Raw genomic sequence first — 17,223 nt, forward strand, 5'->3', positions numbered from 1 at the left:
CACAATGTAATATAAAGATAACGCATTATAGAATTGTCCACTTGAAACCTATATAACTTTATTAACCAATGTAATCCCAATAAATTTAATAAAATATAAAAGGGGGGATGAAGGGATGGCCTCTTACATTGACAAAGACTTTCAAAATTAATGTCAATCAATATAAAAGTTTATGGAAATGTCCACCATCCCAGCGTGTGTGTTGAGGGGCATGAACTTTTCTTTTTGGGGGGGGGCATGAACTTTTCATATGCCATTGGACTCCCTCGAAAATCTATAAATAAATAAATACATACATACATACATATTATTATTATTATTATTATTATTTTTGTATTTTTTCTGAAGCTGGAAACAGGGAGAGACAGTCAGACAGACTCCCGCATGCGCCAGACCGGGATCCACCCGGCACGCCCACCAGGGGCGAAGCTCTGCCCACCAGGGGGCGATGCTCTGCCCCTCCGGGGCGTCGCTCTGCAGCAACCAGAGCCACTCTAGCGCCTGGGGCAGAGGCCAAGGAGCCATCCCCAGCGCCCGGGCCATCTTTGCTCCAATGGAGCCTTGGCTGCGGGAGGGGAAGAGAGAGACAGAGAGGAAGGGGGGGGGTGGAGAAGCAAATGGGCGCTTCTCCTATGTGCCCTGGCCGGGAATCGAACCTGGGTCCCCTGCATGCCAGGCCGACGCTCTACCGCTGAGCCAACCGGCCAGGGCTATTATTATTTTTTTTTACAGAGACAGAGAGAGGGATAGATAGGGACAGACAGACAGGAACGGAGAGAGATGAGAAGCGTCAATCATTAGTTTTTTGTTGCAACACCTTAGTTGTTCATTGATTGCTTTCTCATATGTGCCTTGACTGTGGGGCTACAGCAGACTGAGTAACCCTTTGCTGGAGCTAGCGACCTTGAGCCCAAGCTGGTGAGCCTTGCTCAAACCAGATGAGCCAGCGCTCAAGCTGGCGACCTCGAGGTCTCGAACCTGGGTCCTCTGCATCCCAGTCTGATGCTCTATCCACTGCATGACCGCCTGGTCAGGCCATACATACATATATAAAGAAATCTTTTGAAAGATAATTACATAATACATATGAAAAATCTTTAAAAGTTCATGTTCTTTAACCTACAAATTCCCTTCTAAGAAGTTATCCTAGACCCGTGATGGCGAACCATTTTATAAGAATCTGCCCACTTTTTTTTTTTTTTTAAAGACTTTATTCAATTTTCAGAGAGGAGAGAGAGGGAAAGAGGGAGGGAGAGAGAGAGAGAGAGAGAGAGAGAGAGAGAAGGAGGAGGAGCAGGGAGCATCCACTCCCATATGTGCCTTGACCAGGTAAGTCTGGGGTTTTGAACCAGCGACCTCAGTGTTCCAAATCTATGCTTTATCCCACTGTGCCACCACAGGTCAGGCCAAAAAATCTGCCCACTTTTGCAGTGCTGGTCAACCTGGTCCCTCCCGCCCACTAGTGGACGTTCCAGCTTTCATGGTGGGCCCATCACAGTGCCCTTTGGTTGCTCTGCTACCGCCCACCATGAAAGCTGGAATGCCCACTAGTGGGCGGAGGAACCAGGTTGACCAGCACTGCAAAAGTGGGCAGTTTACAAAAAGGTTTGCCATCATAGTCCTAGACCCTTGCCAGAGAGCTCAGTTACTTAGAGCCATGTCTTGATACCACCACGGTTATGGGTTTAAATCCTGGATAGGGCACATATAAGAATCAACCAATGAATGCATAAATAAGTGGAACAACAAATCAATGTTTCTCCCTCTCTCTGCTTTCTGTTCTTTCTCTAAAAGTCAATAAATGAAAAAAAATTTTAAGTTATTCTAAACACTAATTAATATAAAAAAATAGGCCCTGGCCAGTTTGCTCAGTGGTAAAGCGTCAGCCTGGCATGCAGGAGTCCCGAGTTCGATTCCCAGCCAGGGCACACAGGAGAAGCGCCCATCTGCTTCTCCACCTCTCCCCCTCTCCTTCTTCTCTGTCTCTCTCTTCCCCTCCTACAGCCAAGGCTCCATTGGAACAAAGTTTGCCCGGGTGCTGAGGATGGCTCTGTGGCCTCTGCCTCAGGCGCTAGAATGTCTCTGATTGCGGCAGAGCAATGCCCCAAGATAGGCAGAGCATCGCCCCCTGGTGGGCATGCCAGGTGGACCCCAGTCCGGTGCATGCAGGAGTCTGTCTGACTGCCTCCCCATTTCCAGCTTCGGAAAAATACAAATATATATATATATATACACACACACACACACACACACACACACACACACACACACACATAAAAAAATATTTTTGTTACTTAGATGTTCATCACAGTTTACAATAGTGAAAATTTAGAAAAAAGTCAAAATGTCCAAGAAGGGACCAATTAATAAATCATAATACATCTACTCAATATCATTTCATGTATCTAGTCAAAAGATTTTATAGAAAAATATGTAATGGCATTGAAAAATGTTCATAATATACAAAATGAAAATACCAGCTTAATAATATGTACATCATGACCTCATTTTAGTAAAAATATTTTTAATATGTTTCTACATAGCAGAGGAAGAAAAGGAACAGAATATACCAAAATATTAACAATGGTTATCCCTAGGTGTTTGTGTGGGGGTTTTTTTTGTTGGGGGGGATTTTTTTTCATTAGTTGAATTTGCTGAAATGGGTATCAGCACTCTGACAAAAAAAAAAAAAGCAAAGACAAAACAATTTATTAAAACAATAATCACTGTGCCTGACCATGCAGTGGCGCAGTGGATAGACCATTGGACTGGGACGCTGAGGACCCAGGTTCGAAACCCTGAGGTCACCAGCTTGAGTGCAGGCTCATCAGGCTTGAGAGCAGAGTCACTGGCTTGAGCGTGCGATCATAAACATGATCCCATGGTCGCTGGCTTGAGCCCAAAGGTCACTAGCTTGAAGCCTAAGGTTGCTGGCTTGAGTCCAAGGTCACTTGCTCTGCTGTAGCCCCCCCGTCAAGGCACATATGAGAAAGCAATCAATGAAAAACTAAGGAGTGCCTGACCTGTGGTGGCGCAGTGGATAAAGCGTTGACCTGGAATGCTGAGGTTGCCGGTTCGAAACCCTGGGCTTGCCTGGTCAAGGCACATATGGGAGTTGATGCTTCCAGCTCCTCCCCCCTTCTCTCTCTCTCTCTCCCTCTCTCTCTCCTCTCTAAAATGAATAAATAAATTAATTAATTAAAAAAAAACACAAAAAACTAAGGAGCCACAACAAAGAATTGAAGCTTCTCATCTCTCTCCCTTCCTGTCTGTCTGTCCCTATCTGTCCCTCTCTCTGACTCTCTCTCTGTCGCTGTAAAAAGCAACAATAACAAAAAACAATAATCAGTACAATGTACCAATGTATGCTGCTTCTGCTAATCAGATAGGAATCATTTTTTTCTTTAAAATATATGCTTTGACTACCTTTTGGCAATCTAAATGTAATTAGCCTCTTTTAAAGTTGTACAATGAATTGTATTACACAGTATAATTATTTTTCTTCATTTATGAATACCCCAATTTTAAGTTCATGGGCCCCCACATCAGCCTTAATTTTTCCATATTCCACAGAACCACCTTATTTTTCCCCATAAGCCTTTGAATCTTAATTCTTCCTAGCCCAACAGCTCTCTTAGAAGGGGTATGAAATCTATTTGCCCTCTAGGTGGCAACATTGCTCTTAAAAAAAAATCACAGTGTTGCCAAACCAGTGGTGGTGCAGTGAATAGAGCATCGACCTGGTATGCTGAGGTCTCAGGTTCAAAATCCTAAGGTCAACAGTTTAAACACAAACTCATCCAGTTTAAGATAGGCAGGCTTGCCAGCTTGAGCGCAGGATCATCAACATGACCTGAGGTTGCTGACTTGAAGCTCAAGGTCACTGGCTTGAGCAAGGGGTCACTGGCTGGGCTTGAGCAGCACCCCACCCTTCTCCCACTACCTCCCCTCATGGCATATGAGAAGTAATCAATGAACTAAAGCAATGCAGCTATGAGTTAAGCATCTCTCTTTCCTCCTACTCCCTTTTTCTTTCTCTTTCTCTCTCTCAAAATAAATAAAAATTAAAATAAAAAATAAAACTTAAAAAAAATTCACAGTACAGCCTACCAGAATTAAACTAGTTCCTAATTCACTTAGATTCAGAATGTATACATCCCCTTAGGAAGACTCTTTTGAGAGGTCCTGAAAAGTTAAGAAACTTAACTTGATTCAATTTGCAGCAGCATTTTTATATAAAACTTAACATCCCTTCTAAATTTTTTTCAGCTTTATTGAGGCATAAATGACAAAACTGTAAGGTATTTCAAATGTATATAAAAATGTTTTTAAATTTTTTATTTATTGATTTTAGAGAGAGAGGAAGGGAGAGAGAGAAACACCGATCTGTTGTTCCACTTATTTATGCCTTCACTAGTTGATTCTCATATGTGCCCTGACCAGGGATCAAGCCTACACCCTTGGCATATTGAGACATTGCTCTAACCAACTGAGCTACCTGGCCAGGGAAGTGATAATTTGATTATGTATACACTGTGAAAATATTCCTCCCATCCAGTTAGTAGAAAACTTGATATCCCTTCAAATTACTTTTGTGTGTGTGTGTGTGTGTGTGTGTGTGTGTACTTTTCTGAAGTGAGAAGCGAGGAGGCAGAGAGACAGACTCCCGCATGTGCCTGACTGGGATCCACCTGGCATACCCACTAGGGGACTATGCCCTGCCCATTTGAGCTTTTGCTCCGTTGCAACTGGAGCCATTCTAGCGCCTGAAGCAGAGGCCATGGAGCCATCCTCAGCATCTGGGCCAACTCTGCTTCAATGGAGCCTTGGCTGCAGAAGGGGGAGAGAGAAACAGAGAGAAAGGAGAGGAGGAAGCATGGAGAAACAGATGGGCACTTCCCCTGTGTGCTCTGGCTGGGAATTGAACTTGGAACTTCCACACACTGGGCCAAAGCTCTACCACTGAGCCAATCAGCCAGGGCCTCAATTATATTTTTAAAAAAGATTATTTATTCATTTTAGAGAGGAGAGAGAGAGAGAGAGAAGAGAGAGGGGCAGGAAGCACCAATTTCCATATGTGCCTTGACCAGACAAGCCCAAGGTTTCAAACCGGTGCCCTCAATATTCCAGGTTGACACTTTATCCACTGTGACACCACAGATCAGGCCCTTCAACTACATTTTTAATGAAAAGATCCACTCAGCATGTAGCAAATATTCACTGAGCATTACTATGTATCTTGTATTTTGATGAATACAAAAGACAAGGCTTTGTACCTCAAAGAACTTACAATCTAGTAGAGGAGATAAGACAAATGATAAATATAATATCAAGATAGCCTGCCCAGGCGGTGGTGCAGTGGATAGAGCGTTGGGCTGGGATGCGGAAGAAGACCCAGGTTCGAGACCGACCCCGAGGTTGCCAGCTTGAGCATGGGCTCATCTGGTTTGAGCAAAGCTCACTGGCTTGGACCCAATGCTGCTGGCTCGAGCAAGGGGTTATTCAGTCTGCTGAAGGCCCACGGTCAAGGCACATATGAGAAAGCAATCGATGAACAACTAAGGCAGGGGTCCCCAAACTTTTTATACAGGGGCCAGTTCACTGTACCTCAGACCATTGGAGGGCCAGACTATAAAAAAACTATGGCCTGATCTGTGGTGGCGCAGTGGATAAACCGTCGACCTGGAAATGCTGAGGTCGCTGGTTCGAAACCCTGGGCTTGCCTGGTCAAGGCACATATGGGAGTTGATGCTTCCAGCTCCTCCCCCCACTTCTTTCTCTCTGTCTCTCCTCTCTTCTCTCTGTCTCTCCCTCTCCTCTCTAAAATGAATAAATAAAAAAATTTTTAAAAACAAACAAACAAACAATGAACAAATCCCTATGCACACTGCACATATCTTATTTTAAAGTAAAGAAACAAAACGGGAACAAATACAATATTTAAAATAAAGAACAAGTAAATTTAAATCAACAAACTGACCAGTATTTCAATGGGAACTATGGGCCTGCTTTTGGCTAATGAGATGGTCAATGTCCGGTTCCATATTTGTCACTGCTAGCTGTAACAAGTGATATGACGCACTTCTGGAGCCGTGACGTGTGCATTCCGCATCACTGGAAGTAGTACTGTACGTGAGTGAGTGGCGCCACCACATACAGTACTCCAGGAGCATCCTGTGCTCCTCTCACTGACCACCAATGAAAGAGGTGCCCCTTCTGGAAGTGCGGCGGGGGCCAGATAAATGGCCTCAGTGGGCCGTTGTTTGGGGACCCCTGGGATAGAGCATTGGACTGGGACGTGGAGGACCCAGGTTTGAATTCCTGAGGTCGCCAGCTTGAGCGGGGGCTCACCAGCTTGAGCCCAAGGATGCTGGCTTGAGCAAGGGGTCACTACTCTGCTGTAGCCCCCCCTCATCAAGGCACATATGAGAAAGCAATTAATAAACAACTAATGAGACTAAGGAGCCGTAACAAAGAATTGATGCTTCTCATCTTTCTCCCTTATTGCTTCTCTGCCCCTATCAAGTATATAACCGGCCAGGGCTTAAAGAAGATTTTTGAAGGAGGTGATCAGAATATCATCAGAATTGTGATATTTTAAGGTAATTCTTATAGTAGTATTTTGGACTGCAGTGGTGTGCTGGTTTTAATATATGTCCATGGCTTGACAGTCCTCTCAAATGATGGAATGTAATTCTTCACTCCAGTGGGACAGACTTAGAGATTTGCTTCTAACTAATAACTTAAGACAGAAGTCACGCTATGTGATTTCTGGCTAGTTCAAGAAAAGGATAGTTACCCTGGCCGGTTGGCTCAGTGGTAGAGTGTTGGCCTGGCATGCAGGAGTCCCGGGTTCAATTCCCAGCCAGGGCACACAGGAGAAGCGCCCATCTGCTTCTCCACCCCTCCCCCTCTCCTCCCTCTCTGTCTCTCTCTTCTCCTCCTGCAGCCAAGGCTCCATTGGAGCAAAGTTGGCTTGGGCGCTGAGGATGGCTCTGTGGCCTCTGCCTCAGGCACTAGAATGGCTCTGGTTGCAACAGAGTGACGCCCCAGATGGGCAGAGCATTGCCCCCTGGTGGGCATGCTGGGTGGATCCTGGTTGGGCGCATGCAGGAGTCTGTCTGACTGCCTCCCCGTTTCCAACTTCAGAAAAATACAAAAAAAAGAAAAGAAAAGGATAGCTTCTGTTTGGCTTTCTCTTGGATGACTCACTCTGCATGAATTCATCCAAGTTGTGAGAACACTCAAATGTTCTTATGAACACCTTCTGTTCTTATGAAGAGGCCTACATGGAAAGAAGTCAAAACCTCCCAGTAATTACCAGCACCGATGTGACAGCCATGTGAATTGGCACCTTAAATACTCAAGCTCCAATCAAGCCCTCAGATGGCTGTAGCCCTGGCTGATATCTTCACTGCAATCTAATAAGAGACCCTGAGCCAGAACTGCCCCACTAAACAGCTCCTAAATTCCTGACTCATAGAAATTGTGCTTTTAATGTTTATTATTGCTTGTCTTAAGCCATTAGATTTGGGGGTCAATTTGCTCTACTGTAATAGGTAACTAATGCAGGTGAAGGAATAGAGAGAGCAAGCCTGACCAGGCAGTGGTGCAGTGGATAGCGCATCAGACTGGGACGTGGAGGACCCAGGTTTGAAACCCCGAGGTCACCAGCTTGAGCACAGACTCATTTGGCTTGAGTGTGGGCTAACCAGCTTGAGCATGGGGTCGCTGGCTTAAGCTTGGGATCACAGACTTGACCCCATGGTCGCTGTCTTGAGCCCAAAACTTGCCGGCTCAAAACCCAAAGTTTGCTGGCTTGAGCTAGGGGTCTCTGGCTCTGCTGTAGCCCCCTGGTCAAGGCACATATGAGAAAGCAATCAATGAACAACTAAGGAGCCGCAATGAAGAATTGATGCTTTTCAGCTCTCTTCCTTCCTGTCTGTCTGTCCTTATCTGTCCCTCTCTCTGATTCTGTCTCTCAGAAAAAGAAAAAAATAAAAGAAATAGAGGGAGCAACACTAGAGGTCCTGACAGAAATTCAGGATGCTGGGATACTGTTACCAGTTCTACAACTTACCATGAAAGTCACATAACTTTGTGTCTCAGTTTTTCTCATCTGTAAAATGGCTTAAAGAGGCCCTAAAGTTTCTTTGAGCTCTAGGATTTTATGACTTCTAAGAAAGGTGTTTTTTTTTTGTTTTTTGGGGTTTTTTTTGTATTTTTCTGAAGCTGGAAACGGGGAGAGACAGTCAGACAGACTCCCGCATGCGCCCGACCGGGATCCACCCGGCACGCCCACCAGGGGCGACGCTCTACCCACCAGGGGGCGATGCTCTGCCCCTCCGGGGGGTCGCTCTGCCGAGACCAGAGGCCAAGGAGCCATCCCTAGCGCCCGGGCCATCTTTGCTCCAATGGAGCCTTGGCTGCGGGAGGGGAAGAGAGAGACAGAGAGGAAGGAGGGGGGAGTGGAGAAGCAAATGGGTGCTTCTTCTATGTGCCCTGGCCGGGAATCGAACCCGGGTCCCCCGCACGCCAGGCCGATGCTCTACCGCTGAGCCAACCGGCCAGGGCCTAAGAAAGGTTTTAGTTTTAGATGGTTCCATATCATTCATTTAGCAAGTTTTATTATTATTTATTTTAACATGATTTTTTAAAAGACTTTATTTATTCAATTTTCAGAGAGGGAAGAGAGAGAGAGAGAGAGAAAGAGAGAGAGAGAGAGAAGGAGGAGGAACAGGAGGCATCAACTTCCCACATATGCCTTGACCAGGCAAGCCCAGGGTTTCGAACCGGCGACCTCAGTGTTCTAGATCGACGCTTTATCCCACTGCGCCACCACAGGTCAGGCAGCAAGTTTTATTATTAAGTACTAGTCTAGGAACTTGTGAACAGTGATAAGTACATACACAAGTAGATGATTTGGCTCCTTTTTTCTCCTTAGTTTACAAAGAGGAAAGAATACAAACATAAAATAACTAGAGAAGACAATTATGTAACTTATTTCAAGGACTTTAAAGAACTTGAAATTCATAGGAGGGGAAAGTTCCACAGAAAATACTGCAAAGGAGTTTGTATAATGGTGAACTATGTAAATTAAGAACAATTAAAAAAAAAAGAACAATTTTAAAGCCACAGTTATAATGATTTAAAGCAACAAGTAATCAAGTTCAGGAACAAAGTCAGCCTTATGGGAGGGTTTTGGGATAACTACACAACTATGATAAGGAATTAAAACACATTCCTTTCAATCTAATAAAGTGTTTCCCCACTACCCACCCTGCCTGAAATGTTCTGACAAAACATCAATAATTAGCCTGACCTGTGGTGGCGCAGTGGATAAAACAACGACCTGCAACACTGAGGTCACCGGTTCAAAACCCTGGGCTTGCCCAATGAAGGCACATATGGGAGTTGATGCTTGCTGCTCCTAAGCCCCCCTTCTCTCTCTGCTTCTGTCTCTCTCTCTCTCTCTCTCTCTCTGTGTCTCTATTCTCTAAAATGAATAAATAAATAAAAATTAAAAAAATTTAAAAAAACATCAATAATTATTATGTGGCTACTATTGCTAGGGATAGGAGCCAATGTGCCTAGTACTTTACACACATTACATTACTTAGTCCACACAACATCTCTAAGAGAAGACAGGTGATATGATAGCCAAAATTTACAAATGAGGAATCTAAGATGCAGAGAAGTTAACAGACTACCCAGGGCCACTCTGCAGCGCCAGGTTGACATCCATGATGTCAACCACTACATTATCGTATCTGCCTTATTCATTTCTCGTATGCCTTTTCAATTTGGCATTTAGCTAAAAGGTAAACAGAAGCAAGATGGAGGAACTTTGGTTCTTGCTGGATAGCCTGAGGAGAACTTGAGAAACACTGCATGCACGGCGGCAGATACACCGTGATTGAGAGTGAGAGGTTCTAAGAGGACTAGAGGAAGGGCCTTAAATAATACTAATTGTAATAATCATAATTTTAGCAGGAGCAATAACAGCCGCAGGATTTTGCTTAATGAAAGATAATATTTATCACACAGTGTCAAGCATGTACAACATTTCACTTATTATTCACAATGACCCTTTGAGGTTGGTACTATTATTCTTATCTCCATGTTACAGATTAGGAAATATAACAAGATACCCAAAAGTAAGTAATGCAGACAGTATTTATATTCTGACAGTGTGACTTCAGAGCACAAACTTTTTTTTTTTTAATTATTCATTTTTAGAGAGGAGAGGCGTGGGGGAGGAGCAGGAAGCATCAATTCCCATACCTGCCCTGACCAGACAAGCCCAGGGTTTTGAACCAGCGACCTCAGTGGTCCAGGTCCATGTTTTATCCACTGAGCCACCACAGGTCAGGCTAGAGCTCCAACTATTAGCCCCACACTACATGCTATATAGTTACCTTTGGCAGCACTACTACTTTTATTATTACTAGTACTAATATTAGTAGCAGTATTCATGTATATTCAGTGGTGTGTTAGAGTCAGTTGATACCAGGAATTTTGCTAGCAGGTTGTTAAAGCATCAGTATCTTGAAATTGGCCATAATAAAAGTATTTGCTTCTAAGGAAATCAGCCAATGCTACACTTTACACATATGAACTCACTTAATCCTAACAATTACTCTATGAGACTCTTATTATACAGATGAAGAAACCAAGGTATAAAAGGTTAAGTAACTTGCCCAAAGTCACAAAGCTGACTTCAGCTACTTATGCCCGGCACTCATCTCTGACATTTCTGTATTATGATTTTTTTTTTTCATTTTTTCTGAAGCTGGAAACAGGGAGAGACAGTCAGACTCCCGCATGCGCCCGACCGGGATCCACCCGGCACGCCCACCATGGGGCGACGCTCTGCCCACCAGGGGGCGATGCTCTGCCCATCCTGGGTGTCGCCATGTTGCGACCAGAGCCACTCTAGCGCCTGAGGCAGAGGCCACAGAGCCATCCCCAGCGCCAGGGCCATCTTTGCTCCAATGGAGCCTTGGCTGCGGGAGGGGAAGAGAGAGACAGAGAGGAAAGCGCAGCGGAGGGGTGGAGAAGCAAATGGGCGCTTCTCCTGTGTGCCCTGGCCGGGAATCGAACCCGGGTCCTCCACACGCTAGGCCGACGCTCTACCGCTGAGCCAACCGGCCAGGGCCTGTGTATTATGATTAATGCAAGAAAACTACATTCTGAGCTGAGGGAATGGAAAGTAAGAGAAAGGGCATAGGAGATCACAGAAACTTTCTAAAAGTACTCAGTTTTCTTTATCCCACCCACACCTACCCAGAGAGCCTTCCAAAATGTTCTAAAATTATCATTTATCAGTCTAAACATATCTTTTTTTTTTTTTTTTTTTTTTTTTTTTAACAGGGACAGACAGACAGGAACAGAGAGAGATAAGAAGCATCAATCATCAGTTTTTTGTTGCGACACCTTAGTTGTTCATTGATTGCTTTCTCATATGTGCCTTGACCGCGGGCCTTCAGCAGATTGAGTGACCCCTTGCCTGAGCCAGTGACCTTGGGCTCAAGATGGTGAGCTTTGCTCAAACCAGATGAGCCCGCACTCAAGCTGGCAACCTCGGGGTCTCGAACCTAGGTCCTCTGCATCCCAGTCCGACGCTCTATCCACTGTGCCACCACCCGGTCAGGCTAAACATATCTTCTTTTAGGGCTTTGTTACTTTGCCCCTAATGTTTTCAAAGAACCATAGTTTGTTTCTTACTGAAGTCACTCTGAAGGTTTGACTACTGATAAAAGTGGAAGGACGTGCTGGCTAAAATTTGGTGACTTTACAAAGAAATCAATGCTTAGAAAAAGAAAAGTCTAACCATAGAGACCTTCTGCATCCAGCCCTAACTGGTATGCCTTACACTTTTACTGTCAAAAATATCTCTAAAATGTAAAGGGAGTCCTTTACCATCACACAGCAGTAAATGTCAGTGAAGGCTTTTTGCAGACACAGTAGTTAATTCTAACCTCCTTTTACAAAAGAAAGAAAGAAAGAAACTTACATCCTCTAATTCTTGCTCCAGTTGGATTTTTCTCTTTTGGAATTGTTTTATTGTTTTTAGTTCTACCTGAATCATTCCGATTTCTTTGGCTTTCTGATTGAACTGTCCCTCCAGCTCACTTATTTGCACAGTGTACTTTTGTTCCTGTATGTAAAATAAATAAGTAAATAAATAAACTAGGTAAATGAGTTAGGAAGAAAAACCGAAGTCCCACAGTCATGTTCCATTTGAAGCCTTAAGTCAATTGTCTATCTTTGAATAAACACACCCTTTTTATTTTTGCATAAAGTTTTAATTTCTTTTAAAAGATACCAGTGCTTTGAATAAGAAAAATTCTAGAATGTGCTGATCATGTACAGGAAAAATGCAGATATTTATTAACAAGATGCATAAAACTAAAAAATATTTTAATTTGTAAGAAAGATAAATAACATCTCTGACCCTAAATTAAGATTAATAAACTAAGAAAGGAAGGACTAATATCTCTAAAAAAAAAAAAAAAGAAAGAAAGAAAGAGAAAGAAAGAAAGAAGGAAGGAGAAGGTGGAAGAAAGAGGAAGAATGGTGGAGGAGAGAGGAGAAGAAAGGAAGAGGAAGAGGAAAATTAGGAAGAAGAGAAGAGAGAAAAGGAAGAAAAAAGAAAGAAGAAGAAAAAGGACCAATAATAGTAAAAAAATAAAGAAACACAAAATAACAAAAGTAATGCGAAAGACCTTCAAACATCTAGCTCATAAGAGAAATGCAAACTGAAATGCAGTGAAACACCATTTCTCACCTGTCATGTTGACAAAAATCCATTTTGACAATATACTCTGGTATATTATGAACACATGGACAGAAGTTAGTTTTCTCAGAATATAACATGATTGGTAGATTTGATTTTAAAACCACATATTTCATATTATTATATTTATATAATTACATAATTTTATATGCACAATGAAATTTATCAAAAGCAACTCCTAAAAATCAAAAGCAAAATGTGTTGTTGAGTTGGTGGCATAACCTTGCAGAAAGGAATTATTTCAAATGGTTTTAAATCTTGTAATTTGATAGTAGATTCCTGTTGGTATATATCCTAATGGAAAAAGTTCCCCACAAAATCTTAAACTGCTTCCACCAATCCCTGCTGGGGGTAGCACTGGTATTAGTATTCGGTGACAGTTGGTGGATGTATTGAGCTTTAAAGCAGCTACACTATATTATATGGGTATCATTATGAACCAGACTTTGGATGAGAGAGAAAGGAGACACAGATAAAGTAAAAACCCTATTCCTGCATCTGAATTGAAAATATTAGTTTGGGCTCATAATATATTTTAATCTTTAAAAATTATATTTCTTAATGTGGTCCACTGAAAAGCCCTAAAAAGAATGTCAAAGTCAGGATTAGTAAGCACCACTAATAACAGATGGTTTTCTAAATTTTAACATATTTTCATGTTTCTTTTTAACCTCTATACAACAGGTGTGTGCCCTATTCATTTATTCTGTGTGTTTTAAATATGAGCTTGCCCAGAAGCCTTACCACCCAGTAAGTGAAGTATTAGTGTAAATAAATACCATTTCTTCCTTCTCCTCTTGGGCTTTTTCCTTTGTTTCATTCAATTGCTGTTTTAGTTTTTCAATCTGCAGAAGATGAAAATACAGAGTTAGAAAGGTTAAAAAATTGCTCTGTATCCTGCTTTTATTAAGTAGCTTTGTTTTCACATATTAAAACCACCAGGGTTAGAGAGGTTGAGTAAGGTGGGAAGGAGGGAAGAGAGGACATACCTCATATCCTTAAGTTGCTATTGCTAGTTTCCAAAACCTGGCTATCGTCAGAATTACCTGAGTAACTTTTTCTGTAATTGTGGTAAAGAACACATTAAATTGACTACCTTAACCATTTTGAAATGTATAGTTCAGTAGTGTTAAGTATATTCACAGTGTTGTACAACAGATCTCTGTAACTTTTGCATCTTGCCAAACTGAAACTCTATACTCATGAACCAGTAATTTGTTCCTCCTCCCCCACAGCCCTTGGCAATGCCCTTTCTAGTTTCTATTTCTGGATTTTGACTACTTTAGATACTTGATATGAGTGGAATCATACAATATTGGTCCTTTTGTGACTGGCTTATTTCCCTAATGTCCTTGAGGTTCATCCATGTTATATGACAGGTAGCATGTGACAGGATTTTCTTCGTTTTTAAGGGTGTATAATAACATTTCATTGTATGTATGTATATACTACTTTTTCTTTTCTTTTTTTTTTTTTTTTTTTTTTTTTTTACAGAGACAGAGAGAGAATCAGAGAGAGGGATAGACAGGGACAGACAGACAGGAACGGAGAGATGAGAAGCATCAATCATTAGTTTTTCGTTGCGTTGCAACACCTTAATTGTTCATTGATTGCTTTCTCATATGTGCCTTGACCGCGGGCCTTCAGCAGATTGAGTGACCCCTTGCTCGAGCCAGCGCCCTTGGGCTCAAGCTGGTGAGCTTTTGCTCAAACCAGATGAGCCCTCGCTCAAGCTGGCAACCTCGGGATCTCGAACCTGGGTCTTCCGCATCCCAGTCCGACACTCTATCCACTGCGCCACCGCCCGATCAGGCTATGCTACTTTTTCTTTATTCATCCTATCACTGGACATTTGGGCTGCTTCTACCCCTTGGCCATGTGAATAATGTTTTAACAAACATGGGTATGCAAGTATCTTTCCAAGACCCTGCTTTAAATTCTTTTGGAAATATACCCAAAAGTGGGATGGCTGAGTCATCTGGTAATTCTATTTTTAATTCTTTGAGGAACCTCCATACTCCATAGTGACTGCACCAGTTTACATTCCCCACCAGCAGAGCATAAGGGTTGCAATTGCTCTGCATCCTCTCCATCACTTGTTATTTTCTTTTTTTTCTGATAGTGGTCATGTATAGTTTCGATATGCATTTCTCTAATCTGAGTAACTTTTTTTTTTCATTTTTCATTTGACAGTCAATATTATTTTGTATTAGTTTCATATGTGCAATAAAGTACAATCATATACTTTACAAGTGGTCCCTGTGATATTTCAAGTATTCACCTGCCGCTATACAATGTTATTACAGTATTATTGACTATATTCCCTATGCTCTACTTAACATACCTGGGACTGTTTTGTGACTACCAATTTGTACTTTTTTTTTTAATTGAGAAAGAAAAAGAGAGAGAGAAACCTCGATTTGTTGTTCCATCCATTTATGCATTCACTGGTTTGCAAATGCCCTGACAGGGGGTCGAACCCGCAACCTTAGCATATCAGGATGACACTCCAATCAAGTGAGTTACATGGCCAGGACCAATTTGTACTTTTTAATCTCTTCACCTTTTCCACCCAGTCCCCCAAATTGCCTCCCTTCTGGCAACCATCAGTCTGTTCTCTGTATCAAGTCTGTTTCTATTTTGCTCATTTATTTTACTCTTTAGATTCCATATATAAGTGAAATCAAATGGTATTTATCTTTCTCTTTCTGCTTATTTCACTTAGCATAATATATGTGGGTAACTTTTTAGAAGAAAGTTTCAAGAAGAGTACAGAGAGTTCTCATACACTCCACCCAATTTTGTCACATTTGCTTTTCTCTCTATGTATATATACATTAGGGATCCCCAAACTACAGCCTGCAGGCCGCATCCGGCCCCCTGAGGCCATTTATCCGGCCCCTGCTGCACTTCCGGAAGGGGCACCTCTTTTATTGGTGGCAGTAAGAGGAGCACATTGACCATCTCATTAGCCAAAAGCAGGCCCATAGTTCCCATTGAAATACTGGTCAGTTTGTTGATTTAAATTTACTTGTTCTTTATTTTAAATATTGTATTTGTTCCCATTTTGTTTTTTGTTTGTTTTTTTCCATTTTGTTTTTTTTACTTTAAAATAAGATATGTGCAGGGTGCATAGGGATTTGATCATAGTTTTTGTTGTTTGTTTGTTTTTTGTTTTTTATTCATTTTAGAGAGGAGAGAGAGAGAGGGAGAGAGACAGAGAGAGGAGAGAGAGACAGGGGGGAGGAGCTGGAAGCATTAACTCCCATATGTGCCTTGACCAGGCAAGCCCAGGGTTTCGAACCGGCAACCTCAGCATTTCCAGGTCGACGCTTTATCCACTGCGCCACCACAGGTCAGGCTGATCATAGTTTTTTTTGTTTGTTTGTTTTGTTTTTATTCATTTTAGAGAGGAGAGAGAAAGGGAGAGAGAGACAGAGAGGGAGAGAGAGAGGAGAGAGAGACAGAGAAGGTAGGGAGGAGCTGGAAGCATCAACTCCCATATGTGCCCTGACCAGGCAAGCCCAGGGTTTTGAACCGGTGAACCCAGCATTTCCAGGTCAATGCTTTATCCACTGCGCCACCACAGGTCAGGCTGATCATAGTTTTTTTTATAGTCTGGCCCTCCAACAGTCTGAGGGACAGTGAACTGGCCCCCTGTGTAAAAAGATTGGGGACCCCTGATATAGATTTATCTAAATATATAATTATATAGTATAGATATAATTTTTTTACATCTTTTTCTGGACTATGTGAGAATAAGTTAAAGATATGCTGATCCTTCACCCCTAAATGATTATCTATTTTCTAAGAAAAATGACATGTTTTTTTAAGAAACATAGTGCAATTATTAAAATTGGGAAAATTAACATCAATATAATCTACAGTTCGTACTCAAGTTTTATCACCACATGTACTATAAATATCCTTTATTACAACTTTTCTTTTTCCATTCCATAATATAACCCTTGATTATGTATTATATTTGGTTATCACTCATCCTAGTCTCCTTTAATCTGAAAACGTTACTCAGTCTTTGTTTTTTATAAAACAACATTTTTGAAAAATATTGGCCAGGGTTAGGGCTGCTTGATGTTATTTTATGAGTAGATTTAAGTTAGGCATTTTTTGGAAGGCATACACTGCCAAAGTGATGATGTATCCTTCCTAGTGTATCACATCATGAGGTGATTAATGTCAATTATTTATTTATTTATTTATTTACTTTTATAGGGACAAAGAGAGTCAAAGAGAGGGATAGATAGGGACAGACAGACAGAAACGAAGAGAGATGAGAAATATCAATCATCAGTTTTTCGTTGCGACACCTTAGTTGTTCATTGATTGCTTTCTGATATGTGCCTTGACTGCGGGCCTTCAGCAGACTGAGTAACCCCTTGCTCGAGTCAGCAACCTTGGGTCCA

At 42.0% G+C, this 17,223-nt stretch overlaps 1 protein-coding gene across 3 annotated transcripts in view; it reads right to left on the bottom strand.

Annotated features, from left to right (window-relative positions):
• BBOF1 (basal body orientation factor 1) overlaps positions 1 to 17,223 on the bottom strand; it is a 52,629-nt gene that overhangs the window by 28,884 nt on the left and 6,522 nt on the right. For 2 of the 3 annotated variants that reach the window (XM_066344208.1, XM_066344207.1), the window contains exons 3-4: positions 13,579 to 13,644; positions 12,017 to 12,160 (exon numbers count right to left, since the gene is read on the bottom strand). In XM_066344208.1, the coding sequence (XP_066200305.1) occupies positions 12,017 to 12,160; positions 13,579 to 13,644 (210 nt within the window). The remainder of the gene's footprint in view (positions 1 to 12,016; positions 12,161 to 13,578; positions 13,645 to 17,223) is intronic. The other variant, XM_066344209.1, reaches the window with a different exon arrangement.

This window comes from Saccopteryx leptura, chromosome 6, assembly GCF_036850995.1.
Source record: "Saccopteryx leptura isolate mSacLep1 chromosome 6, mSacLep1_pri_phased_curated, whole genome shotgun sequence".
NCBI classification, from domain to species: domain Eukaryota; kingdom Metazoa; phylum Chordata; class Mammalia; order Chiroptera; family Emballonuridae; genus Saccopteryx; species Saccopteryx leptura.